Here is a 26378-nt window from a genome sequence, read left to right as displayed (position 1 = left end):
GTGGCATTGTCATGCTGGAGGGCCATGTCAGGATGAGCCTGCAGGAAAGGGACCACATGAGGGGGGAGGATGTCTTCCCTGTAACGCACAGCGTTGAGATTGCCTGCAATGACAACGAGCTCAGTCCGATGATGCTGTGACACACCGCCCCAGACCATGACGGACCCTCCACCTCCAAATCGATCCCGCTCCAGAGTACAGGCCTTGGTGTAACGCTCATTCCTTCGACGATAAACGCAAATCCAACCATCACCTCTGGTGAGACAAATCCGCGACTCGTCAGTGAAAACATTTTTTGCCAGTCCTGTCTGGTCCAGCGACGGTGGGTTTGTGCCGATAGGCAACGTTGTTGCCGGTGATGCCTGGTGAGGACCTGCCTTACAACAGGCCTACAAGCCCTCAGTCCAGCCTCTCTCAGCTTATTGCGTACAGTCTGAGCACTGATGGAGGGATTGTGCGTTCCTGGTGTAACTCGGGCAGTTGTTGTTGCCATCCTGTACCTGCCCAGCAGGTGTGATGTCCGGATGTAACGATCCTGTGCAGGTGTTACACGTGGTCTGCCACTGCGAGGACGATCAGCTGTCCGTCCTGTCTCCCTGTCTTAGACGTCTCACAGTACAGACATTGCAATGTATTGCCCTGGCCACATCTGCAGTCCTCATGCCTCCTTGGAGCATGCCTAAGGCACGTTTAAGCAGATGAGCAGGGACCCTTAGCATCTTTATTTTGGTGTTTTTCAGAGTCGGTAGAAGGGCATCTTTAGTGTCCTAAGTTTTCATAACTGTGACCTTAATTGCCTACTGTCTGTAAACTGTTAGTGTCTTAACGACCGGTCCACAGGTGCATGTACATTAATTGTTTATGGTTCATTGAACAAGCATGGGAAACAGTGTTTAAACCCTTTACAATGAAGATTTGTGGAGTTATTTGGATTTTTACAAATTATATTTGAAAGACAGGGTCCTGGAAAAAGGGACGTTTCTTTTTTTGCTGAGTTGATATATATTTTGGCATTTTTCGTTGAACAGAAATACATTTATGTAACACAACTCCTGTTTTATTGCTTTCTTACAAATCCTTTCTGGAATGATATTCAAGAATGAGTATCACTTAAAATTCAAGGCTTACATGATTTTATATTGTACTGATTGCAATGGCAAATATATTTAAAATCTAGGAAAAAGGATTATATAATTAAAATCTGCCTAGGTTGTCTATTGGAGTAGGCCTATACAATCCTAAAATAATTGGTGTCATTATCCTTTTACATTTAACAAATGTATCTCAATATTAAAATGTAAAGGACATGTTATTGTTCGGATACACACCGGCAAATGGATTAGGTATTGTCAACAGGGTTGTTGGCTCTATTAGTGTGTGGCGGGCTGGTTAACACTGGGATAAACGGATTAAAGTTAACGGTAGAACCAACACAGTAACTGTCTTATGGAAGCACTTCTCTAAGCGAGAGGTATATTATATATTTCTATATAAGCTATTTACATTACCTTTTTATATTCTAATGATCCTAATGATTTAGGTCTAGGTGTAAAACAGCCAAAGTGATAGAGCAATGACCCTGGGGTAAAAACAAAAGGTGTGTGTGGTTGGAGAGAGGGTTGGTTTTACAGGTTTACTCGCTCTGGATTTTTAGTGGTACATGTATTCTTGGCTATCGTGCCATGGCTATGTCCGAGTCGAACTTAGTCATCACACTACCCATAAAGGAATACCTAAAACACATTTTTACTGGCAGTCATTAGCATCTGTGTTACTTTTTCCTTCCTTTTCTGTCAGAATAAAACAGGATATAATGAGGACTATATGAAATATGTCTTGCATGTAAAAGACATAAAGAACTGGTCTGGATAGATATATATACGGTTGAAGTTTACATACACCTAAGCCAAATACATTTAAACTCAGTTTTTCACAATTCCTGACATTTAATCCTAGTAAAAATTCCCTGTCTTAGGTCAGTTAGGATCCCCACTTTATTTTAAGAATGTGAAATGTCAGAATAATAGTAGAGAGAAGGATTTATAAATGTTTTTAAAAATCATCACAGTCCCAGTGGGTCAGAAGTTTACATACTAATTGAGTGTATTTGGTAGCATTGCCTTTAAATTGTTTAACTTGGGTCAAACATTTCGGGTAGCCTTCCACAAGCTTCCCACAATAGGTTGGGTGAATTCTTGCCCATTCCTCCTGACAGAGCTGGTGTAACTGAGTCAGGTTTGTAGGCCTCCTTGCTCACAAACGCTTTTTCAGTTCTGCCCAGGTTGAGGTTTGAGGTCAAGGTTTTGGGGTGGCCACTCAAATACCTTGACTTTGTTGTTCTTAAGCCATTTTACGACAACTTTGGAAGTATGCTTGGGGTCATTGTCCATTTGGAAGACCCATTTGCGACCAAGCTTTAACCTCCTGACTGGTGTCTTGAGATGTTGCTTCAATATATCCACATAATTTTCCTTTCTCACGATGCCATCTATTTTGTGAAGTGCACCAGTCCCTCCTACAGCAAAGTACCCCCACAACATGATGCTGCCACCCCCGTGCTTCACGGTTGGGATGGTGTTCTTTGGCTTCCAAACATAACAATGGTATTATGGACAAACAGTTCTATTTTTGTTTCATCAGACCAGAGGACATTTCTCCAAAAAGTATGGTCTTTGTCCCGATGTGCAGTTGCAAACCGTAGTCTGGTTTTTTAATGGCGGTTTTGGAGCAGTGGCTTCTTCCTTGCTGAGTGGCCTTTCAGGTTATGTCGATATAGGACTCGTTTGACTGTGGATATAAGTGAATGTAAACTTCTGACTTCAGGTTGATTTCTATTCATTTTTTCCCCAAAAAAGTCAAGCAATTGGACCCAATGAACTGACCAGGCTGGGCCGACATGCTTATAACCTTGCTAGGACTTTCTAAATATGAGCGTGTTTTTATATATTGGGCTGTTATTATTTGTATTAATATGATCTATTATTGTTTTGTTTTTTTCTGAATGTTTTCCATTTTTGGTTAGTTATCTTAAAAAGCACACTCATAGATATGCAATAGACCTACAGGGATTTGAATGTGTTAGTGAAGGGTGGCAATATTGAATTATGTTATCATGGGACTGCCCATCATTCCCTCTGGCCGCCGCCAAGGGTTTGCGTCCTGAGTTGTGGCTTGACATTAGCCATCTTGATTACTTCCTGGTCTCATTCTTGCTGGCATCAAAAAAAAAAAGTATTAATAGAAGACCGAATGTGATCGGACCACCATCTAATTGGCCTCCATATAACTCTTACAGAATTACCACGTGGACTGGAATATTGGAACTTGAATCAAAGCCTTTTGGATGATAATTTGTTCTTAACTAAGACAAAATAATTCAGAATTAACTTTTTTTCTGTACAACAGATCCTGTTATTGTATGGGACATTTTTAAATGTACTTTTAGAGGTCATTCAATACAATACTCATTCAAATAAAAGCAGTTTAGGTCAACAGAGATTAGACTAATAAAGGAAATAACAGTGCAGTTAGATGGTAATGGAAACTGTACTATAGAGGCACAAAATAGGTTAGCGGAATACCAAAAAGAATTGGAGGTACTTACTCAAGAACGATAAAGTGTAATGTATTACAAAAATGAAGTGAATTGGATGGAAAATGGTGAAAAATATTTTTTCTTGAATCTTCAATATATAAATGCTACCAAAACGAATTTACAGAAATGCGTTACAAATTATGGAGTCATCCATGATTCACCAAATTAGATTTTGAAAGAGGAAGCAACATATTTCAAGCTAAAGTTTTATTCAATTTCCACTGAATGATATTAACTGTAAGGATTTATTTCCTAATACTATAAAATGTTTTATTATTATTAACACATTTACAGAAAGTAGATTTGGATAGAAAACACTCTGACGTTTCTAAAACTGTTTGAATGATGTCTGTGAGTATAACAGAACTCATATGGCAGGCAAAAACCTGAGAAAGTCCAACCAGGAAGTGGGAAATCTGAGGTTTGTAGGTTTGCCTATCTAATATACAGTGTCTATGGGGTCATATTGCACTTCCTAAGGCTTCCACTAGATGTCAACAGTCTTTAGAACCTTGTTTCATGCTTCTACTGTGAGGATGAGGGAAGAAGAGCTGATTAAGTGGTCTGCCAGAAGGCCATGAGCTCACTCAGGCGCGCCCGTGTGAGAGTTAGCTGTGTTCCATTGCATTTCTACAGACAAAGGAATTCTCCGGTTGAAACATTATTGAAGATTTATGTTAAAAACATCCTAAAGATTGATTCTATACATCGTTTAACATGTTTCTACGAACTGTAATGTAATTTTTTGACTTTTCGTCTGGCCTGCGCGTCATGAATTTGGATTTTTGAACTAAACGCGCAAACAAAAAAGAGGTATTTGGACATAAATTATGGACTTTATCGAACAAAACAAACATTTATTGTGGAACTGGGATTCCTGGGAGTACATTCTGATGAAGACCATCAAAGGTAAGTGAATATTTATAATGCTATTTCTGACTTCTGTTGACTCCACAACATGGCGGGTACCTGTATGGCTTGTTTTTGTGTCTGAGCGCCGTACTCAGATTATTGCATGGTGTGCTTTTTCCGTAAAGTTTTTTTAAAAATCTGACATAGCGGTTGCATTAAGGAGAAGTTTATCTAAAGTTCCATGTAAAACACTTGTATCTTTTATCAATGTTTATTATGAGTATTTCTGTAAATTGATGTTGCTCTCTGCAAAATCACCGGATGTTTTGGAGGCAAAACATTACTGAACATAACGCGCCAGTGTAAACTAAGATTTTTGGATATAAATATGAACTTTATCGAACAAAACATACATGTATTGTGTAACATGAAGTCCTATGAGTGTCATCTGATGAAGATCATCAAAGGTTAGTGATTAAATTTATCTCTATTTCTGCTTTTTGTGACTCCTCTCTTTGGCTGGAAAAATGGCTGTGTTTTTCTGTGACTAGGTACTGACCTAACATAATCAGATGGTGTGCTTTCGTCGTAAAGCCTTTTTGAAATCGGACACTGTGGAGGGATTAACAACAAGTGTATCTTTAAAATGGTGTAAAATACTTGTATGTTTTAGGAATTTTAATTATGAGATTTCTGTTTGAATTTGGCGCCCTGCACTTTCACTGGCTGTTGTCAAGTCGATCCCGTTAACGGGATCTCAGCCGTAATACGTTTTTAACAAGGTACACCTATTAATTGAAATGCATTCCAGATGACTACCTCATGGTTGAGAGAATGCCAAGAGTGTGTAAAGCTGTCATCAAGGAAAAGGGTGGCTACTTTGAAGAATCTGAAGTCTAAAATATATTTGGATTTGTTTATCACTTTTTTTGGGGTTACTACATGATTCCATATGTGTTATTTATTAATTTTGATATCTTTACTATTATTCTACAATGTAAAAAATAAAGAAAAACCCTGGAATGAGTAGGTGTGTCCAAACTTTTGACTGGTATGTGGGACTGCAAAACAACAGTCAACATCGACAGTGAAGAGGCGACTCCGGGATGCTGGCCTTCTAAGCAGAGTTGCAAAGAAAAAGCCATATCTCAGACTGGCCAATAAAAATAAAAGATTAAGATGGGGGAAAAAGAACACAGACACTGGACAGAGGAACTATTTAATGAAGCTGCCAGTTGAGGACTTGTGAGGCGTCTGTTTCTCAAACTAGACACTTGAATGTACTTGTCCTCTTGCTCAGGTGTGCATCAGGGCCTCTCACTCCTCTTTCTATTCTGGTTAGAGCCAGTTTGCGCTGTTCTGTGAAGGGAGTAGTACACAGCATTGTACCAGATCTACAGTTTCTTGGCAATTCCCGCATGGAATAGCCTTCATTTCTCAGAACAAGAATAGACTGAAGAGATACTCAACTCGTCTAAAGAAGGCCAGTTTTATTGTTTTCAGCTGTGCTAACATAATTGCAAAAGGGTTTTCTAATGATCAATTAGCCTTTTTAAAATGATCAACTTGGATTAGCTAACACAGCATGCCATTGGAACACAGGAGTGATGGTTGCTGATAATGGGCCTCTGTACGCCTATGTAGATATTCCATTAAAAATCTGCTGTTTCCAGCTACACTAGTCATTTACAACATTAACAATGTCTACACTGTATTTCTTATCAATTTGATGTTATTTTAATGGACGAAAATGTTGCTTTTCTTTCAAAAACAAGGACATTTCTAAGTGACCCCAAACGTTTGAACAGTAGTGTATGCAGTATTAGTAATAATAATAGTGTGTGTATGGGTGGTGGATGGGTTAATAATAGTAATACATATATATATATATATATATATATTTTTATTTTTATTTATTTTTTTTCAAATCTTATAAATGTAACACTGTTTTTGACAGGTGGTAAGTGCCAGGGAAAAAAAGTCTCCGGTAGATGACTGTGGCAGACTCACTGAACACTTCCTCAAGGTACTGCCACAGTTGCTGATTAAGGTAAGAACGTATACATGCGCACACACACACACACATTAATTAGTTAAGTAAAACACACTCTTTCATGGGAACATATTACACCAGTGCAGGAGGGCTGGTGATGTCAGAAAGGATGACGATGATATTGATGATAATGCTGCTACTGATGATGGTTAAGAGAATGACAATAATGATTGTATTGATATTACACGTTTTATCCTCCTGCTAGTTAATATCTGTTAAGGCTACTGCCACTAGAGGGCATTACAATCCAGCAGGTGACCGGTTATATTCCGTCTTAACAATCTCACAACTAACATGGCTTTTGCTACAATGAACAAACTGGTGTGCAGACTAATCAAAACAATGATAATGATGACGGTTGTTATATGATGATTGTGCTAATTGTATTCCTAGTATTCAGGGAGCCCAGAAACTGTGGCATCTCTTTTGAAGATACCTCAGTACTTACACCCAGACTCGCCTCATGCAGAATTCCCACAGGTCAGCTTACTAGAAAATGTGCTTTATAGCCAATCAGCACTTTTACATTGTTCTTGTAGAAGTTGTCAACAAATGCAAAATTCCAGTGATGGTGATATGCGATCGTCTTACCTACTTTAGTTGAATGCACTTATTGTAAGTAGGTCTGGGGGAAAAAGTGTTTGGTAAATGACTAACAAGATAATGTTAAACAAATACCATAGAGATGAATGAGTGAGAAATACATGACAAGACTAGTAATAATGTATTATTGTATTAGTGTTCGGGACATGTGAGCTATGTACTTCTCAGCAATTACTTAGCAATCCTGTTGTTTCTCAGACTGCTCTTAGCACCTTCTGCTGGCGAGACTATTAAATCAGATTTGAAAAAATCTCCAGCATTCTTGTATGATTCACAGTACTTTCAATGGTCCAAAACATATTTAGTCCATAGACCTTGATCAGGGGTTAAAGTTCAACCTCCATGAAGGTCTATTGACCCAACCATTTGTTTGAGATCACCAATGTTGTTTTACATATACACCCAAAATGTCAGAACAACCCTGTTTTAAAGAGTATTTCTCCGTCCCCCTTCCTTCCAGGCGTTGTCGGGCCTGCTGGCTGAGATGGGAGCTGTTTTGGAGCTCCACACTCACCCTGCGGTGCTGGAGGCGGCTGCTCGCTCATACCTCATTCTGTGTGGAGAGGAAACAGCCTGGCACCCCCTGGCACGACCTGGCAGAGACGCAGTGGTCCAATGCTGGGCAGACAGACTGGCAGCACTGCTGGGTGACGCACTTCAGGTAGGCACAGAGATGCCATGTGTAACACATACATAAAAATATGCCGTTTCTTTAATACAGAGTGGCGATTTGAGTTATGTATCTGTTTGCCATGTTCCTCTCCCCCCTCTCTCTCTCTTTCTTCTCAGGATGGCAACTTCACTGCTGATGCGGAAAAGACAGGAGAGATTCTATCCACACTGAAGAAACTCACTGCTTTCCACAAGTAAGATAATGTGTGCGTTTGTGCCTGTGTATGCACGCAGGTGATCATGGCTGCGTTCCGTGTCTGCGCGTGTGACACCTGCTCTGCTCTCTTGTAGTGCCCAGGACCTGTCTCGTTGGGGACTGTATGAGCAGGTCTTTCCTCTTCTCTCAGTGGAGATCATTCATGGTGGATTACCTACACAGGTAGATAGTATACCCTGCCCTGAGCTATGATCACCCTCTGTCAAATAACGTCACACCAGTCGCGTCCTACTAACCCCTGAGCTCTTCCTATATGGGACATCACATAACCTTTTGACATTTACAGGTACAGTTGAAGTGTAAAACACCAGCCTAGTTGAGAACAACATGCCTCACCACCTCCCTCTCTCTCCGCCCTCAGCTGACAGTGGAAGCTCTGCAGTGTGTATCTTACTCTGTCCTCTGGAACCTCAACACCAGCGGAGAGACCCTGACCTCGCGGGTGACCACCTGATATTACCTCCTACAGTTAGCTAGTCCGGCTTTATTTACAGTTAGCTAGTTTCCTGTACGGTTGTACTGGATGCTATGACTGACCGTGTGTGTATGTGTGTGCAGGAAAAGGCTGTCGCCCAGAGGAGTCAGATGAGAGCATTGTGTGAGAAGTGTCTACGTTGTCTGTCCCACAACGATCAGAGTGTGAAGGAGCAGGTAGGACACACCGCAGCACTATGAGTCTGAACCTTTAAATACTTTAGCTGCACTGGCGCATTGGATTCAATGGAATAGTCCCAAGAGTGTAAATCCTGTCCATCTGGCACAGAAGGCAGGCTCAATGAAACGGGTCTGAACACAGGACTGCTAGCCTCCATGTTATTTTGTCTAAATGGACCCGCGCTGTATGTTGCGCATCAGTGTTGACTAGTGAACTATGAACTTTGTTATTCCACTGTCCTAGCGATTCTGTTATCGTTTACATCTTAGTGATTTTGTTACACCGCCACCCCCCATACCTCATTCTGATAATTAGTGAAACTAATAAACTATCAGCAAACTCTTCCCATGAGTAAAAATGTACTATAGTCAAAATGTGCTTTATTAGCCCTTTTTAAAGAACAAACATTATTTATATGATCATTTCCTCTGTTGTTTCTGCCTTTCGGTGGCTCCAGCATGTGTGACAATGTGCTGCTTACACCATTGGACATACCATTGATTCTACATCACTGGTCGTGTGATTGATTGTGTCCTCAACCGCTCAGGCCTTTGTATCTACAGTATCTCTCTGTGTATGATAACCTCACTGACACTGGGTGGTTCATCTGCTCTCTCTGTGAAGGGAACAACTAGCGTGAGCTAGTATTCATCATGACAACTACTAAAGTGTTAGCTAAAGCAGAAACACTTCTGACAACCATGCCACAAGTCAGCTAAAATATATATATATATTTAGTTCTCTGAATGTTGGCAACTTGTCTCTTTACTGTGAAACTAACTAATACGCTGTCTTGCTCCTGTCTCTCTGATGGTCTCGCGCTCCTTTTTTAATGATTTTTCTCCGTCCCTCTCCCACTTTCTCCCCCCCCCCCCCCCCCCAGGCATTCCTGTCTCTGTGTGATGTCCTGACGGCCCACAACTACCAGTTGCAAGTGTGGGATCCCTCGTCTTACGGCCCCCTGCTCTACACTCCCGACCCGAAACTTCAGAGGGCGCTGCTCGCCTTCATTCTGGAGCACGTCTTCACTGGAGCAGAGTACGACAGCCACAGCAGGGGTGAGACCATTGACAACTCTACTTCTGATTACTGTAGTTTCTTTATTAGAGATGGAGAGCGAGCTTAATGCACCCCCCTCTTACCATACCTCTACCTGACTTGCTCACCCCTTCTCCCCAAACTTGACCGGAGATCAATAGGAGTTTGTCAAAAGTTTGCAGGAATGTATTAAGTCAGGGTAGAGTGCAATGATCAAAGTTATATCCATAAGACTAGATGAGGCTCGAGAAAATAGCACCTCTGTCTCTTTGTTTCTTAGACACTTGTACCGTTCCCCAGCAGATGGCACTGTTTTTCTTTGTCAGACTGTAGGATTGGTACAGATGTACAGTATGTCACAGGTTTACAGTTCACTCCCTGTTTCTGTTACAAGTTAATCATGATAATACATTCAGATATTAAATTCACAGCCGCAGTCGTAGCTAATGGATCTACACGGAGGTGCTCCTAGGCTATAAATCACTTCATATTCTACTCCTCAAACCTGACCTAACAGTTGACTTCAAATCCCGTAGGAAAGCCACTAATACTAGTGCTACACAGACTCATTATACAGTGTGTTGTTAGTCCAAGAGATCATAAGTATTTGTTTGGTGATGTGTGTATGGATGCTTTGTATAGCGTTTGGATATATTTTTACAGGTTCCACAGTGGGATAAGTTCTATTTAAAAAAAAAATGGCTATATTTAAACAAAAAGGAAACTGGATCGATAGAAACCGCATGCACTGCTTTATTCTCCGAGAATGTATTTTGTGTGGGCCATTTACTGTGTGTTGAGTATTGATGGTCAAGAGGAGGCATTCATAATCAATGGTACTTGACAACAGCCTTTCTCATGTGAAACATATTGCGTCCTCACACGGATAGTCCAGATAAGTCAATATGCGCACAGGAAGGAATTTCTCATATGTTCAAACAAATGCAATATGGGACTATTGGTTTGGAACATGTAATAAAAATCTATTGTGTTATTTGATTTACTTCGTGGCCATTATAGTATAGACACTGTTTTCTATTAGATGTTGGATTGGAGATCAGTCTCGGGGCAAAGGCATTAAGTTATGAAATAAGGGCAATGTTTTTTCCGTGAGAAAATAGCATTAACTTTGGTTTACCTCTGAGAGTGTTTTATTGGCTCTGTGAAAGATTGAACCCACATGGTGTCATAACTATAGTTGCGTGTTGTCACTTATTTCCACCTGTTAAACCCATTGTCCTGAAAGTAACTGAACCACTCTTTCCCTCATCTGTCTCTCATTCCCTCCCTTTCTTTCTTTTCTCTTTTTTTGCTTTTCCTCTCGTTCATCCTTTTCTTCCCCTTACTCATTCTGCATGTCTCTCTCTCTCAGGTAGTGATGTAGAGTCTGGCGAGGGGAGGTTGGAGGAGCTCCACAGACGTAGGAGCTTATTGGCAGGCTACTGTAAACTCATAGTACACGGGGTGCTGGAGATGAGTATGGCTGCTGATCTCTTCAAGTATTACATGAAGGTAATGCTACTATCACAAAGGGATATATACAGTGTATTCGGAAAGTATTCAGATCCCTTGACCTATTCCACATTTTGTTGTTACAACCGGAATTCAAAACGGATTAAATATCATATTTCTTTCTCACCCATCTACACACAATACCCCATAATGATGACGTAGAAAATGTTTAGACATTTTTGCAAATGTATTGAAAATTAAATACTGAAATAGCTAATTTACATAAGTATTCACACCCCTGAGTCAATACATGATAAAATCACCTGGGAGCTTTGTATACCTGGGTTGTACAATATTTCCATCATTTTCCAAATTCTTGGTTGTTGATCATTGCTAGACAACAATTTAAGCGAATCAGAAACAATCACTCTTCTTAGTAATCAACTCCAGTCTAGCCTTGTGCTTTAGGTTATTGTCCTGTTGAAAGGTGGCTGGGTGTATTGATTGCTCAAAGGGATATTCCGTTTTTTGTTTTGTTTTGTTTTGACTCATCTACCAATAGGTGCCCTTTGCAAAACATTTGAAAACCTCCCTGGTCGAAATTGAGGGACGTTACAATTATCTGTATGTGTGGGGTACAGAGATGAGGTAGTCATTCAAAAAGTCACGTTAAACACTATTATTGCACACAGCGTGAGTCCATGCAACTTATTATGAGACTTGTTAAGCACGTTTTTACTCCTGTTTTGTTTTGTTTTTACTCCTGAACTTATTTAGGCTTGAATACTTATTGACTCAAGACATTTCAGGTTTTCATTATTTAATTAATTTCTAAAAATAAAACATGATTCCACTTTGACATTATGGGGTATTGTGTGTAGACCAGTGACACAAAATCTCAATGTGGAAAAAGTCAAGGGGCGTGAATACTTTCTGAAGACACTGCATGTTTTCTACTTGGGTAGAACAAAATGTCAAGGTAGAACATTTATACCGCACCGGAAACCTAGATTTAGGGTTATATTGGATAGGACCCCTCCTCATCCTCACGACTGTAGGAGCAGTACATCAGAACAGTGTATCAGAATTTTCACACAGGTATGAATATTCAGTTGTATGTTTTGTGTGGCACTCCAGCATTTTAGGGAATGTAAGGTCATCAACATTCTCCCCGAGCGGGACAAGCAGCATAAAGCACACACTTATGCACACACGCAGTGATACAGCTATCTGTAGTGATGAGGGCGAGGGGGCTGAGGCCAGACGCCACATGAAAGGCTCTGATATGACTGTCTCCTCACCACTGATATTCTGTCTCTCTCTCTCTCTCTCTCTCTCTGCAGTATTATAATAACTTTGGTGACATCATTAAGGAGACTCTGAGCAGAACGCGGCAGATGGATAAGATAGAGAGTGCTCGCACGCTGGTGCTCTGTCTGCAACAGGTTGGCCAGGGTTGTCCTCCCTCTACCTCTACCCCTTCACCTTTTTTTTTTACATCATGTTTCACCCTTCCCTTTACCCTCCATGGCACATTCCAACAATCCCCCCCCCCCAGGCAAAAGTTTGGACACACATTTTCTACATTGTAGAATAATAGTGATGATATCAAAACTATGAAATAACACATATGGAATCATGTAGTAACCAAAAAAAAGTGTTAAACAAATCAAAAGTTTTATATTTGAGATTCTTAAAAGTGGCCACCCTCCACCAGTCCTATTTATCATTTACAAAGATTATACCGCATATTCTTTCTTCCAAAAATATATATGCTAATTGATAAAAATATATATGAGTTTAACCATAATATTTGTTATTTTTCTGTATTTTCTGGTGGATTAAACTGAAATTGCAACCAACTTTCTATGGCTTGTTTTAAAAAATAGCTACATTTTTGACATTTACATTTTCAAATAACCCGAAAGTGAGATTGTAATCTGAAGAAAGGGGAAAAGACCATTCGTGAACACTAGGTCAGCCATTCTTACTAATCTGCCAGAGAACCAGTTTGGATTTAAGTATATCTTTTGTATGACTGAAGCCTTTAGTGAGAGGTCTAATGCTTTAATATTGAATCATTTCTGCCATCTGAATTCACATTCATTATATAAATAGGCTCGTTTAATGTTGTCTGGATTACCGTTCCAAATAAAATGTATATTTTTTTGTACAAATAAGCAAATAGGTCAACTGGGATATGACTAAAGAGTTAACCAGGGTGATCTTTACCTGGTAGCAAGGGATTATTTATTTTTGCTAACTTTGTATTAAAATGTATTGTAGTTTGGTCATTTTACAATATGAATACAGAGTATGTCCACTTCACCGTCAGACCATTTTAATGGTAAACTACTCAGTAATGTAAAAGTTTGATTTTTTAGTGATCCAATACGTATTATCACTTATCATAATTTGGTTGTAATCCAGAAAGGTTAGAATAGATTTTTGGCATCTTCCTCAAATTAAATCCATTGGGAGAAGGATGCATTTTAAATCTGTATCCAAAAGAATTTAAATTGGGAAATGTGTGACATTTTGGCAATATCCAGGCCTCCAGGTTTTAGATGTTCACGTTTATATTTTTGATTATCCATAAAATGTATTCTTCACATGGTGAAGTTTTTAAAATGACACCAATACAGACTAATTGTAAAGGCCTGGGTAAGGCTTAATGGTAGATCCCACAGAGGGAGGGGTGACTTGTAGGGGATGCACTCATTGCTCTTTTTTGGCCCCACTCAGCTCTGCAGTCTATGGGTATGTGTTGTCCTTTAGTTGGCTGGCTAATGGATGGCAAATATCATTCAGGTCTAAATGAGGAAGAGAACTGAGTTAGATTGAATTGAGCTGATCAGATTTTAGTTGGATTTGATTTAAACTGAGCTTATCTGAACTGAACAAAATTGAGTAAAGTACACTTTGAGTTAGATTCAGCTGACATGAATTGAACGAAACTGTGACCAAGTTGATCAGTGATGTCTCCGTCACTTTGTCCTCAGTTGTTCCTGCGTCTGAAGCAGGAGCAGGACAGTGGAGTCACCTGTAGCTCAGGTGTCCAAACATTCAGCAGCATCAAGGAGCTGGCCAGACGCTTCTCTCTCACCTTCGGCTGGGACCAGACAAAGTCCAGAGAGTCCCTCGCTCTGATCCATAGGTAGGTAAACACTACCCTCATAACCTTGTATACGTGCACACTCACGTCCCATTAATGTTATTCATCATGGTTTCCGAGGCCTCATCACACCACACCAGTACTATGAGCATTTGTTTGAAATAATACTCATGTTACTTGTACTCATAAGAATTATACTAATAATACAATTTGTAGCACATTTCCTGCGCTCATATGTCATTCATTCACTTTTCCTCTCTGTGTGTGTGAAGGGACGGTATAGAGTTTGTTTTTCAGGGCTTTGTCCAGAGAGCAGAGAAGCCCTCTCCTCCGTACCTCTCCTACCTCACCATCCTCAGCGAGTTCTCCAGCAAGCTCCTCAGACCAGACAAAAAGATTGTGTACGTGTGTGTTCTCTTCTCTGTATAACATGCAGTCAAAAAGTGATTTTATACAGTACCAGTCAAAAGTTTGGACACACCTACTCATTCCAGGGTTTTTCTATATTTTCACTATTTTCTACATTGTAGATTAATAGTAAAGACATCAAAACTATGAAATAACAAAAAGATTATGAGATTGTTTTGCAGTCCCACATACCAGTCAAAAGTTTGGACACACCTACTCATTCCAGGGTTTTTCTTTATTTTTTACATTGTAGAATAATAGTAAAGATATCAAAACTAATAAATAACACATATGGAATCATGTAGTAACCCCCAAAAAAGTGTTAAACAAATCAAAATATATTTGAGATTCTTCAAAGTAGCCACCCTTTGCCTTGATGACAGCTTTGTACACTTTTGACATTCTCTCAACCTTCATGAGGTAGTTACCTGGAATGCATTTCAATTAACAGGTGTGCCTTGTTAAAAGTTAATTAGTGGAATTTCTTAATGCATTTGAGCCAATCAGTTTTGTTGTGACAAGGTAGGGGTGGTATACAGAAGATATCCCTATTTGGTAAAAGACCAAGTCCATATTATGGCAAGAACAGCTCAAATAAGCCAAGAGAAACGACAGTCCACCCTTATTTCAAGACATGAAGGTCAGTCAATCTGAAAAATGTCAACAACTTTGAAAAGTTTCTTCAAGTGCAGTTGCAAAAAACCATCAAGCGCTATGATGAAACTGGTTCTCATGAGGACCGCCACATGAAAGGAAGACCCAGAGTTACCTCTGCTGCAGAGGATAAGTTCATTGGAGTTCCCAACCTCAGAAATTGTAACCCAAATAAATGCTTCAGTGTTCAAGTAACAGACACATCAACATCAACTGTTCAGAGGAGACTGCGTGAATCAGGTTTATGGTTGAATTGCTACAAAGTAAACCGCTGTTAAAGGAAACCAATAAGAGGACTTGCTTTGGCCAAGAAACACGAGCAATGGACATTAGACGGGTGGAAATCTGTCTGATGTGAACAGATGAGCTCCGCATGTGTGGTTCCCACCGTGAAGCATGGAGGAGTGATGGTGCTTTATTTTAGAATTTAAGGCACACTTAACCAGCATGGCTAACACAGCATTCTGCAGCGATAAGCCATCCCATCTGGTTTTCAACAGGACAATGACCCAACACACCTCCAGACTGTGTAAGGGCTATTTGACCAAGAAGGAGAGTGATGGCGTGCTGCATCAGATGACCTGGCCTCCACAATCTCCCGACCTCAAGCCAATTGAGATGGTTTGGGATGAGTTGGACCGCAGAGTGAATTGAAAGCAGCCAACAAGTGCTCAGCATATGTGGTAACTCCTTCAAGACCGTTGGAGAAGCATTCCTCATGAAGCTGGTTGAGAGAATGCAAAGTGTGCAAAGCTGTCAAAGGCAAATGGTGGCTACTTTGAAGAATCTAAAATATATTTTGATGAAACTTTTTTTTGGATTACTACATGATTCCATATGTGTTATTTCATAGTTTTGATGTCTTCGATTATTCTACAATGTAGAAAATAGTACAAATAAAGAAAACCCCTTGAATGAGCAGGTGTCCACATTTGACTGGCACTGTAAACATTTCCACACGGAGGCTGGAATAATACTGTGAAACTGAAAATAATAATGCCTTTTTTAGATCTGGTGATGTCACCAGGCAGTCCAAAACTCCATCCCACCAAAATAGGCGGAGATTTCAGGCAGTTAATAGACCAATATGAAAGAGTTCCAAACCGCTCTGCCAATGACAGCTAGTTTTCAGTTTTCCCCTCCCCACTCAGACCACTCCCAGACAGTCCTAGCAAAACTTTTGCTTGAGAAATTGTTCTTTGCTAAGAAGCTATGTGTTTCTTCTTGACCATTAATAATTCAAAACAATCACAGTAAGTACTTAATATAAAATCATTTCTGGTATCTATTGAGATAAAAATGGCTGCATTGGACATCTAAAGACTGTTTGTATGTCAGTGGACTAGCTTAAACCTGTCCCTCTCTCCCTCCAGTTACACCTACCTACAGAGGTACATAAGTGAACAGACCATCAGTAACAGAGAGGAGTGTTGGCTGCCACTCATCTACTACCGAGCCTCCTTATTGGCTACTGGGGCTGAGGGGGAAGATGCTGTGTCCTTCATCAGCTCTGATACGCTAAAACAACCGTCTCTAGCCAATCGCTCACGCTCTCCCTCTGTCAGACACAGCCCTACTGCTGACGGTAGGTACTTTGACATCATCTGACAGGGACCTTCTGATCATGATGCCCACCATGACATGACTTCCATGAGTGATTGCACTTTGTATTGCTTTGTATAGGATTTATTCTTGCATATTCCGTTTGAGTGCCAGAAAAGGCCGGCAAGATCGCTATGCACACAGAACATATTCGATTGAGCGGACTGATAAGATAAATGTATATTGTCTTTGATAGGAGACATGAGGTCGCCGTCTGCTCTTACCTCTACTGAGACCAAAGTAAGGAGGCCCCATAAGGCCAGCAGCAGTACAAGGTAGAAACCCTAACACTAATACCAACCCTGACTAACACTTATCCCAACTCTAACCCTGAATTAAGTGGATTGGAGATGGAACTGATCCCAACTCTGGCCAAGTTTGTACTCCTTTCAAATACTTATTTCTTTCTGTTTTACCTTGAAGATGGAAACACTGCCTATACTCATTCAATCACCTACAGATCAGTGACTGCTTCCCCAGGAAGGGATGCATAAATGTTTTTTTTTTTAATATTCAAGCAGGGCTCCCTGTTTCTTACCATAGAGTATAATCGTTCTATTAATTATATTTGTCTTTGACCCGGTCAGCCCAGAGGACAGGAAGCCAGAGGTTGAGCTTGGTCCCATCGTCAGGGAACCCCCGCCGACCATAGTGATATCAGAGGAGCCGTTCCACGCTAACGAGGAACTGGATGTGGACACCGTGGAGGTTGACCTGTGAACTGGAAGGTGGATCAAATAGAAAAAAAATATTTGTCACATGCTTTGTAAACTAACAGTGAAATGCTTACTTACGGGGCCCTTCCCAACAATGCGGAGAGAAAGAAAATAGTGACGTAATAATAAGTACACCAATGAGTAATGATAACTTGGGGTACCGAGTCGATGTGTAGGTGTACGAGGTAACTATGTACATATAACTAGGAATAAAGTGACTAGGCAACATAACAGCAGCAGCAGCGTATGTGATGAGTCGATATAAAAATGGATGGGAGGCAAAGGAGGACTGCATATGTCTAAGCAATATGACAAACATCACCTTGCCTATCAGAAAGGATGTGGTGGTAGTACCATATTGCTTATAACTCCAATGCCTATTGATATCTACACAGGTGGCTAGGGGTCGTGTCTGGACAGGGATGGAATAGAGGGCTGAACATCTGAAGGGAGTGAACACCCGTATACACATCTTAGTTATCAAAAGGGACAACAGTCTTGCTTCCTCTCCTTCATGGCACTGATTTGAAAGAGGAAGAAAATAGGATGGGTGAAAGTAATATGGCGTATGCTTTCCCCCATCCAGATGTAGGAAAAGGAGATGAGACATGCAAGCCGCTTTAGTCTATTGAGACATGGTTGGAGTATTTTTCTGTAACCTCATTTAAACCAACTGTCAAAGTAGAACTGGCTCTTTGACAAAGTATTTTTCTTTACAGCTTCCAGCCCTTGTAGACATAATTTGACAGTCTTCCTTAGAGAAGATGCTGTACCAATGGTAGGTTAAGACTAATTACACTGGGTATACCTCCATTGTCGTGGTGCATTATGGATATAAGCTCTTTATTTGTATTGAAACCAATGTATCCGCTGGTGCTGTTATAATTGGGCTTCGCTCTTGGGAAAGTCCCTCTAAGATACTAAATGATAAAAATTGTACTCAAGCTTGAAAGAATGACTCAATTGTTTATATCAACAGCTTTTAGGGAAAGCTAATGGGCTCGTTTTTACACTAAAAGCATATTCATGAAAATGTCAACGTTTTAATTTTGATGATAAAATAAGCATATTGTGTGTGTGTATGGGGTTGGGGTCATATAGACAATGATTATCAATGAGTCAGGTTGTTGTACCAGTATTGTAGAAGATTAAACTGCAGATGTGCCCTAGCTAGTAGGTGATTGTGTTATGGCTTAGATGATGTAGGTGAGATCTATCTTTATCGGATTGCTATTGAAACACACCACTGTTCATTTGTTGTTCTAATGGTAGATTTTTACACAACAGTGTGGTCATAGTAACTGATCAGACCTGTTTTAATTTACTTATGTCATTGGAAATAGTACCATGAATAAATATTACTCGCACAAAATGCTCTTGCTTCTTTCCATGAAGAAATGCCACAATCTTTTTCATTCTTTATTTGAACAAAACATACATCTTACTTCCTGTATTAAAGTACTTTGTCAGAGATATATATAAAAAAAAAAATATTTGTTCAAAACATCTGACCACCCACTTTGCAACACAGCAAGCACAAAATAAATATGTACAGTTTATTTCAAATGTATAACCCCATCTCACACCAAGAAAAAGCATATGAGAAAGAATATATTATACTGATGAACTCAATATTGTACAGTTAGACACTGTCTGTGCCTTGCCAGGCATTTGGACTGCGCTCCAGCACTACTACCCCGCCCCTCCCAGCAGGTAGACCTTACCTTTTTACTTTGCAATCGGACCAGAAACGACTCAATATGGTTCATATCTCTGGAATGTTGAATTGGCCAATTGCTAAGAATGAGTAACAAAACAATGTTTGTCATTGATGTGGGATATTAACTTAATAATTCAAGTGTGCCTCAGTGGCTCTTGTCTAATGGTTACCAAACTGTTTCATGATGTGATCGACCCACCTAAAAGCCTCTCGGATCTCCTAATGACCTACATTTTTTCCGCTGCAACCCACCCAAGGCCTCCTGAATTGCCTCGCGAGCCACCACATAACAAAACTGATGTTTGTAGTCACAACCAAGAAGTGTTGAGCCAGGACCCAGTAGGAACCAGCGTTTAAACCAATTCATGTATGTTTAACACCACTGCTAAGATGACGGCAGCACCTTTCTCTTATCACTCTGTTGCAACAATGCGTTTGTACCTTAACTGAGTAGAGAAAGGCAAAACATGAGTTTTTTTTTTTGAGGCCATGGACTGAAGTGTCCTCTAGTTAAAGGTAAGAGCTGGTAACGACACATGCATCGTTTGGCAGATCAAGATGCAACTTCCCACCACAGAGTGTCTTCTTCCTGTATTGCCTAGAGTCTGGTGGGCATTTCCTGTTCCTGTGGTTGCCAGCTTCCACTAAGTAACCGTGTGATGTTTGTTAGTCCTGTAGTTTGGTGGTAGCGCTTGTTTTCATCCCTAGTTTGACGAGTGTCTGTGGATCAGAGTTAGCCGTGTGATCGTATCTGTACCATTGTTTCGCGTGAACGTTTGTGGTTCTGGTTTGGCGTTCAACTGCTCACACTGCTATATGTCCTGTATCCCGTAGCCGCTTCTTCTCCCTGTTTTGTTACTCTCCCAGTGCTGGTTATTCAAAGTCGTCCTCATCCAAGTCCAGATTGCAGTGAGGGTTGGGGATCTCAAAGAAATGTCTCTCCTCTGTCCTCAGACCCAATTCACTGGAGATGTGACTCAGAGCATTGTCATACCTACAGAGAATATATGAGCGAGAGAGAAGTTCTTCCAACATTGTGAAATAAAAGCATTGCATTGGATTTTTTATTTCACCTTTATTTAACCAGGTAGGCCAGTTGAGAACAAGTTCTTATTTACAACTACGACCTGGCCAAGATAAAGCAAAGCAGTGCGACACAAACACTGAGTTACACATGGGATAAACAAACATACAGTGTGTGCAAATGTAAGATTAGGGAGGTAAGGCAATAAATAGGCCATAGTGGCAAAATAATTACAATTTAGCATTAACACTGGAGTGATAGATGTGCAGAAGATGATGTGCAAGTAGAGATACTGAGGTGCAAAGGAGCAAAAAAATGAATAACAATATGGGGATGAGGTAGTTAGATGGGCTGTGTACAGGTGCAATGGTCGGTAAGCTGCTCTGACAGCTGATGCTTAAAGTTAGTGAGGGAGATATAAGTATCCAGCTTCAGTGATTTTTGCAATTCGTTCATCATTGGCAGCAGAGAACTGGAGGAAAAGGCGGCTGGAGGAGTTGGCTTTGGAGATGACCAGTGAAATATACCTGCGGGTGCTACGGGTGGGTGTTGCTATGGTGACCAGTGAGCTGAGATAAGGCGGGGCGTTACCTAGCAAAGACTTCGATGACCTGGAGCCAGTGGGTTTGGCGACGAATATGAAGCGAGGGCCAGCCAACGAGAGCATACAGGTCGCAGTGGTGGGAAGTATATGGGGCTTTGGTGACAAAACGGATGGCACTGTGATAGACTGCATCCAATTTGCTGAGTAGAGTATTGGAAGCTATTTTGTAAATTACATCGCCGAAGTCGAGGATCGATAGGATAGTCAGTTTTACGAGGGTATGTTTAGCAGCATAAGTGAAGGAGGCTTTGTTGCGAAATAGGAAGTCGATTCTAGATTTAATTTTGGATTGGAGATGCTTAATGTGAGTCTGGAAGGAGAGTTTACAGTCTAACCAGACACCTAGGTATTTGTAGTTGTCCACATATTCTAAGTCAGAACCGTCCATAGTAGTGATGCTAGACGGGCGGGCGGGTGCGGGCAGCGATCGGTTGAAGAGCATGCATTTAGTTTTACTTGCAGTTGGAGGCCACAGAAGGAGTGATGTATGGCATTGAAGCTCGTCTGGAGATTTGTTAACACAGTGTCCAAAGAAGGGCCAGAAGTATACAGAATCGCGTCTGCGTATAGGTGGATCAGAGAATCACCAGCAGCAAGAGCGACATCATTGATATATACAGAGAAAAGAGTCGGCCCGAGAATTGAACCCTGTGGCACCCCCATAGAGACTGCCAGAGGTCCGGACAACAGGCCCTCCGATTTGACACACTGAATTCTATCTGAGAAGTAGTTGGTGAACCAGGCGAGGCAGTCATTTGAGAAACCAAGGCTGTTGAGTCTGCCGATAAGAATGCGGTGATTGACAGAGTCAAAAGCCTTGACCAGGTCGATGAAGACGGCTGCACAGTAGTGTCTTTTATCGATGGCGGTTATGATATTGTTTAGGACCTTGAGCGTGGCTGAGGTGCACCCATGACCAGCTCGGAATCCAGATTGCATAGCGGAGAAGGTACGGTGGGATTTCAAATGGTCGGTGATCTGTTAACGTGGCTTTCAAAGACTTTAGAAAGGCAGGATAGATATTGGTCTATAACAATTTGGGTCTAGAGTGTCTCCCCCTTTCAAGAGGGGGATGACCGCGGCAGCTTTCCAATCTTTAGGTATCTCGGACGATACGAAAGAGGTTGAACAGGCTAGTAATAGGGGTTGCAACAATTGAAGCGGATAATATTAGAAAGAGAGGGTCCAGAGTGTCTAGCCCAGCTGATTTGTAGGGGTCCAGATTTTGCCGCTCTTTCAGAACATCAGCTATCTGGATTTGGGTGAAGGAGAAGTGGGGGAGGCTTGGGCAAGTTGCTGTGAGGGGGTGCAGAGCTGTTGGCCGGGGTAGGGTGGGTCAGGTGGAAAGTATCTACATGAGACAGGACAAAAAGTGGTACAGTAGATATGCAGGGATCAACTCCATGGAGGAACTACCATCGTTCAAGAGAGAAACAGGTGAGGACACCAACAACAGGAGGAGCAACAGGTGGGAAAATACTGATGGTGAAGAGTTCCACAGAGTGCTGAGGAAGGGATTGGTTTTGAAACACAGCTGCCATATCAATTCCATATCAGCCTGTAGCCCCTACTTAACTCCCTACATCCAAGGTGTTGAAAGAACAGATAGTGTAGAAAGAGTGTAGTTATGGCAAAAAATACACCCAAGCTTATCAGAGGACAAGGTGGAGTGCTTACCATGTACCGACCCACTACTACCTATCCAATCCTTTTAGACATGTACCTAGAGGCTATTGGTGGAATTGGAACTGAGCGAGCATGGAGAGAGTGAAGGAGTGAGAGAGCCTACACCCTGGGGATAGACAGACACCCTGATCTCTTACCTGGCCAGGCAAAGCAGCCTCTCCCTCATCCTACCCAGCTTGTCTTTAGAAGTCTGTGGTGTTCCTAAAACCACCACACAATAGCCTGTTAACAGCCTTGTCCCTCACACTGGCCGCCTATAATCATTCTACACAAACACAGCAATCCTCCTGAAGTCAAGCCATAACAAAGAAAAACTTGGCATACATAACATCTGCAGTGATAATCTAACCCTGGCTCAGTCACTAACCCTGGCATTCCTACTGCAGAATAGGTCAAAGCACAAATTATCCTTCAGGACAGCAGTCAGTCCCCTAACCAACTGTGAACTCAACTATCGACTTTCTCCTCTACAGAAACAGATACCATTGAGAGATTTGTCATTAAATCAACAAGAGGCTCCTGCGATTCTGTCCAGTAAATTATAGAACACTGGTTGAGTGTAGTCAGTCTGTCCGTCTTACCCGTCGTTGTACTGATCTGTAGTAGTCTCCTCGGCAACCAGGATATCGTACTCCTCCGCTGCATATTTTTCCCAGTCCGAGATCTCTTGGCCCTCTGTCTCAGCCTCCTTACAAAAGACAACCAACAAAACGCCATTATCCACCGTCCCTCAGGCCCTGAGGTCATATGTCATCCCTGCGTAATAATAACATCCTGTCGTAGTCAATAGTTACCCTTACAACAGAGAAGGGGTCTTTCTGCTCGTGGTCCAGGTATTTCTCGATGTTGAAGAAGGTGTCATAGAAGATGTGAGACAACTTACACTGCTTCAGGTCCCGTAGGGTGATCTTTCCTGGGGAGAATAGAAATCTCATTTTTTATGCCCAATTCAGCTGCATTTCAAGATTTAGTGGTGCTCCCAAACTAGGTCAAATAAATGTCATATACCTGAGGTGCGCTTGATTTCGTTTACCTGGTACATTGGAACCAAATCTGTAGTCATTTTTGTCTCAAACTAAATCAAACACACCTCAAACATGTTCAGTTGTGGCATACAGTATGTGTTCTTCACCCAGATCAGGGAAGGTGGGAAGGTGTTAGCAAATGACCATAGCTTCGGTCTAAAAATGCTACACGCTGGAACTAACAGCTACTTGTGGCATCAAACTAGGCTAGCATTCATAGGCGTGTGCTGGAGTACCAACTCCGGACAACACACAGTGCATTCGGAAAGTATTCAGACCCCTTTCCTTTTCCCACATTGTTACATTACAGCCGTATTGTAAAATGGATTTAAAAAATCCTCAGTCTACACACAATATCCCATTATGACGAAGCGAAAACAGGCTTAGACACTTTTGCCAATTTATTACAAGTAAAAAACAGATACCTTATTTACTTAAATATTCAGACCCTTTGCTATGAGACTCAAAATTGAGCTCCGGTGCATCCTATTTCCATTGATCATCCATGAGATTTTTCTACAACTTGGAGTCCACCTGTGGTAAATTCAATTGATTGGACACGATTTGGAAAGGCACACACCTGTCTATATAAAGGTCCCAGTTGAAAGTGCATGTCAGAGCAAAAACCAAGCTATGGAGGTCGAAGGAATTGTCGTAAGAGCTCCGTGACAGATCTGGGGAAGGGAACCAAAAAAAGTCCTTCATAATTCTTAAATGGAAGACGTTTGGAAACACCAAGACTCTTCCTAGAGCTGGACGCCCGGCCAAACCGAGCAATTGGGGGAGAAGGGCCTTGGTCAGGGAGATGACCAAGAACCAGATGGTCTTTCTGACAGTGCTCCAGAGTTCCTCTGTGGAGATGGGAGAAACGTGCAGAAGGACAACCATCTCTGCAGCACTCCAACAATAACTTTATGGAAGCCACTCCTCAGTAAAAAGGCACATGGCAGCCCAGCACCTAAATACTCTAAGACCATGAGAAACAAGATTGAACTCTTTGGCCTGAATGCCAAGTGTCGCATCTGGAAGAAACCTGGCACCATGCCTATGGTGAAGCATGGTGGTTGGCAGCATCATGCTGCGGGGATGTTTTTCAGCGGCAGGGACTGGGAGACTAGTGAGGATCGAGGGAAAGATTAACGGAGCAAAGTACAGAGAGATCCTTGATGAAAACCTGCTACAGAGCGCTCAGGACCTCAGACAGGGGTGAAGGTTCACCTTCCAACAGGACAACCACCCTAAGCACACAGCCAAGACAACACAAGAGTGGCTTCGGGACAAGTCTCTGAAAGTCCTTGAGTGAACCAGCCAGAGCGCGGACTTGAACCCGATAGAACCCGATCTCTGGAGAGACCTGAAACTAGCTGTGCAGCAACTCTCCCCATCCAACCTGACCGAGCTTGAGAGGATCTGCAGAGAAGAATGGGAGAAACTCCCCAAATACAGGTGTGCCAAGCTCATAGCATCACACTTGAGGCTATAATCGCTGCCAAAGGTGATTCAGCAAAGTACTGAGTAAAGGATCTGAATACTTATGTAAATGTGATATTTAATTTAACTTTTTTATTTTCTAACATTTGTAAAAACCTGTTATTCTTTCGTCATTATGGGGTATTGTGTGTAGATTGAGGGAGGGGGGGGGGGGGGGGGGAACAATTCAATACATTTTAGAATGAGGCTGTAATGTTACAAAACGTGGAAAAAGTCAAGGTGTCTGAATACTTTCTTAATGCACTGTATACCCCTGGCAACGTGGCTGTGAATCCTGTCTCAGCCCATTTCATCTGTCTGTCCCTCTGCATGCATCTCTTTCTATAATTTCTGACTGTGCATGTCAAATAAATTGTAAATACGTAAAGAGGTCGGAACCCTTTGATTAGTCAGTCTTTCATTCCGCGCAGGAATGTATTACTGGTGTGTGTGCATGCTGGCTCTTTACTTCATTGCTAACACGTATCTATTGTCTGCATGTCACTATGAAACAATTTTAGAATTTGCGTTTAGGTGTCTGACCCTCGACCTCCGGCTTGACCAGGTCGAGCATCTGACAGAGACAGTCCTCGAAGGGCAGGGGCTCGATTGCCATGGTCTCCAACTTCACACACTGCTCCTCATAGAAATACTCCAGCTCGTACATAGACAACACACCGTCCCCATCCAGGTCCATACACCGGAACCAGTACTCTATACTGTGGAGGGAGAAAGAGACAGGCTAGATACACAGGATAGAGTGGTATCACTCCATATGGAGGGGAGGTGGGGGACTATTTTGTTTCCAATGTGAGACTGGTGTTACTGTATGTAGTACCTGGTGTCAGTCTTCTTGTCTTCTTCGGAGATGAGGAACCAGACAAAGTCAGCGTAGCTCAGCCTGCCGTCTTTACGCAGACGTCTATCCCTGGGAGGAGAGAGATGGGTAGGGCAACACTCAAACACACCACTCCAACTTCACCTTCAATTCAATGGTAGATTAAATGTTGCGTTTATCTAAGGAAAAACACACAGGGGACCCAAGCCAACCTCAACTCGGTGAAAGGAGTCGATACAGAACACAGTGTGGAACGTCATAACAGCCATTAATTCGTTCATGTCTCTTACCTGGTAACTGTCCCAGAAAATATTCTTTCAATCATCTTGTGGGAGATAGCTGGAAAACACAGGAGAAAAAAAAAACTTTACAAACTAAG

General features: G+C 41.5%; 2 protein-coding genes across 5 annotated transcripts in view; one reads left to right on the top strand and one right to left on the bottom strand.

Annotated features, from left to right (window-relative positions):
• si:ch211-269e2.1 (cohesin subunit SA-2) overlaps window positions 1-18998 on the top strand; it is a 44273-nt gene extending 25275 nt beyond the window's left edge. For 2 of the 3 annotated variants that reach the window (XM_039015090.1, XM_039015091.1), the window contains exons 18-32: window positions 6405-6497; window positions 6894-6980; window positions 7564-7764; window positions 7893-7969; window positions 8067-8154; window positions 8354-8434; window positions 8551-8643; window positions 9531-9705; window positions 11058-11197; window positions 12481-12582; window positions 14140-14294; window positions 14525-14653; window positions 16688-16899; window positions 17113-17191; window positions 17504-18998. In XM_039015090.1, coding sequence (XP_038871018.1) covers window positions 6405-6497; window positions 6894-6980; window positions 7564-7764; window positions 7893-7969; window positions 8067-8154; window positions 8354-8434; window positions 8551-8643; window positions 9531-9705; window positions 11058-11197; window positions 12481-12582; window positions 14140-14294; window positions 14525-14653; window positions 16688-16899; window positions 17113-17191; window positions 17504-17636 — 1845 coding nt within the window. In that variant the 3' untranslated portion in view covers window positions 17637-18998. The remainder of the gene's footprint in view (window positions 1-6404; window positions 6498-6893; window positions 6981-7563; window positions 7765-7892; window positions 7970-8066; window positions 8155-8353; window positions 8435-8550; window positions 8644-9530; window positions 9706-11057; window positions 11198-12480; window positions 12583-14139; window positions 14295-14524; window positions 14654-16687; window positions 16900-17112; window positions 17192-17503) is intronic. The other variant, XM_039015092.1, reaches the window with a different exon arrangement.
• Window positions 18999-19038: 40 nt separating this feature from the next.
• ppp2r3b (protein phosphatase 2, regulatory subunit B'', beta) overlaps window positions 19039-26378 on the bottom strand; it is a 59826-nt gene continuing 52486 nt past the window's right edge. Inside the window, exons 9-14 of one of the 2 annotated variants that reach the window (XM_039015088.1) lie at window positions 26290-26338; window positions 26000-26089; window positions 25705-25880; window positions 23461-23579; window positions 23248-23354; window positions 19039-20346 (exon numbers count right to left, since the gene is read on the bottom strand). In XM_039015088.1, the coding sequence (XP_038871016.1) occupies window positions 20226-20346; window positions 23248-23354; window positions 23461-23579; window positions 25705-25880; window positions 26000-26089; window positions 26290-26338 (662 nt within the window). In that variant the 3' untranslated portion in view covers window positions 19039-20225. The remainder of the gene's footprint in view (window positions 20347-23247; window positions 23355-23460; window positions 23580-25704; window positions 25881-25999; window positions 26090-26289; window positions 26339-26378) is intronic. The other variant, XM_039015089.1, reaches the window with a different exon arrangement.

Source organism: Salvelinus namaycush, chromosome 19 (assembly GCF_016432855.1).
Source record: "Salvelinus namaycush isolate Seneca chromosome 19, SaNama_1.0, whole genome shotgun sequence".
NCBI classification, from domain to species: Eukaryota; Metazoa; Chordata; class Actinopteri; order Salmoniformes; family Salmonidae; genus Salvelinus; species Salvelinus namaycush.
Note: the sequence above shows the minus strand (reverse complement) of the source record. Positions and strands in the feature narration are given on the sequence as shown.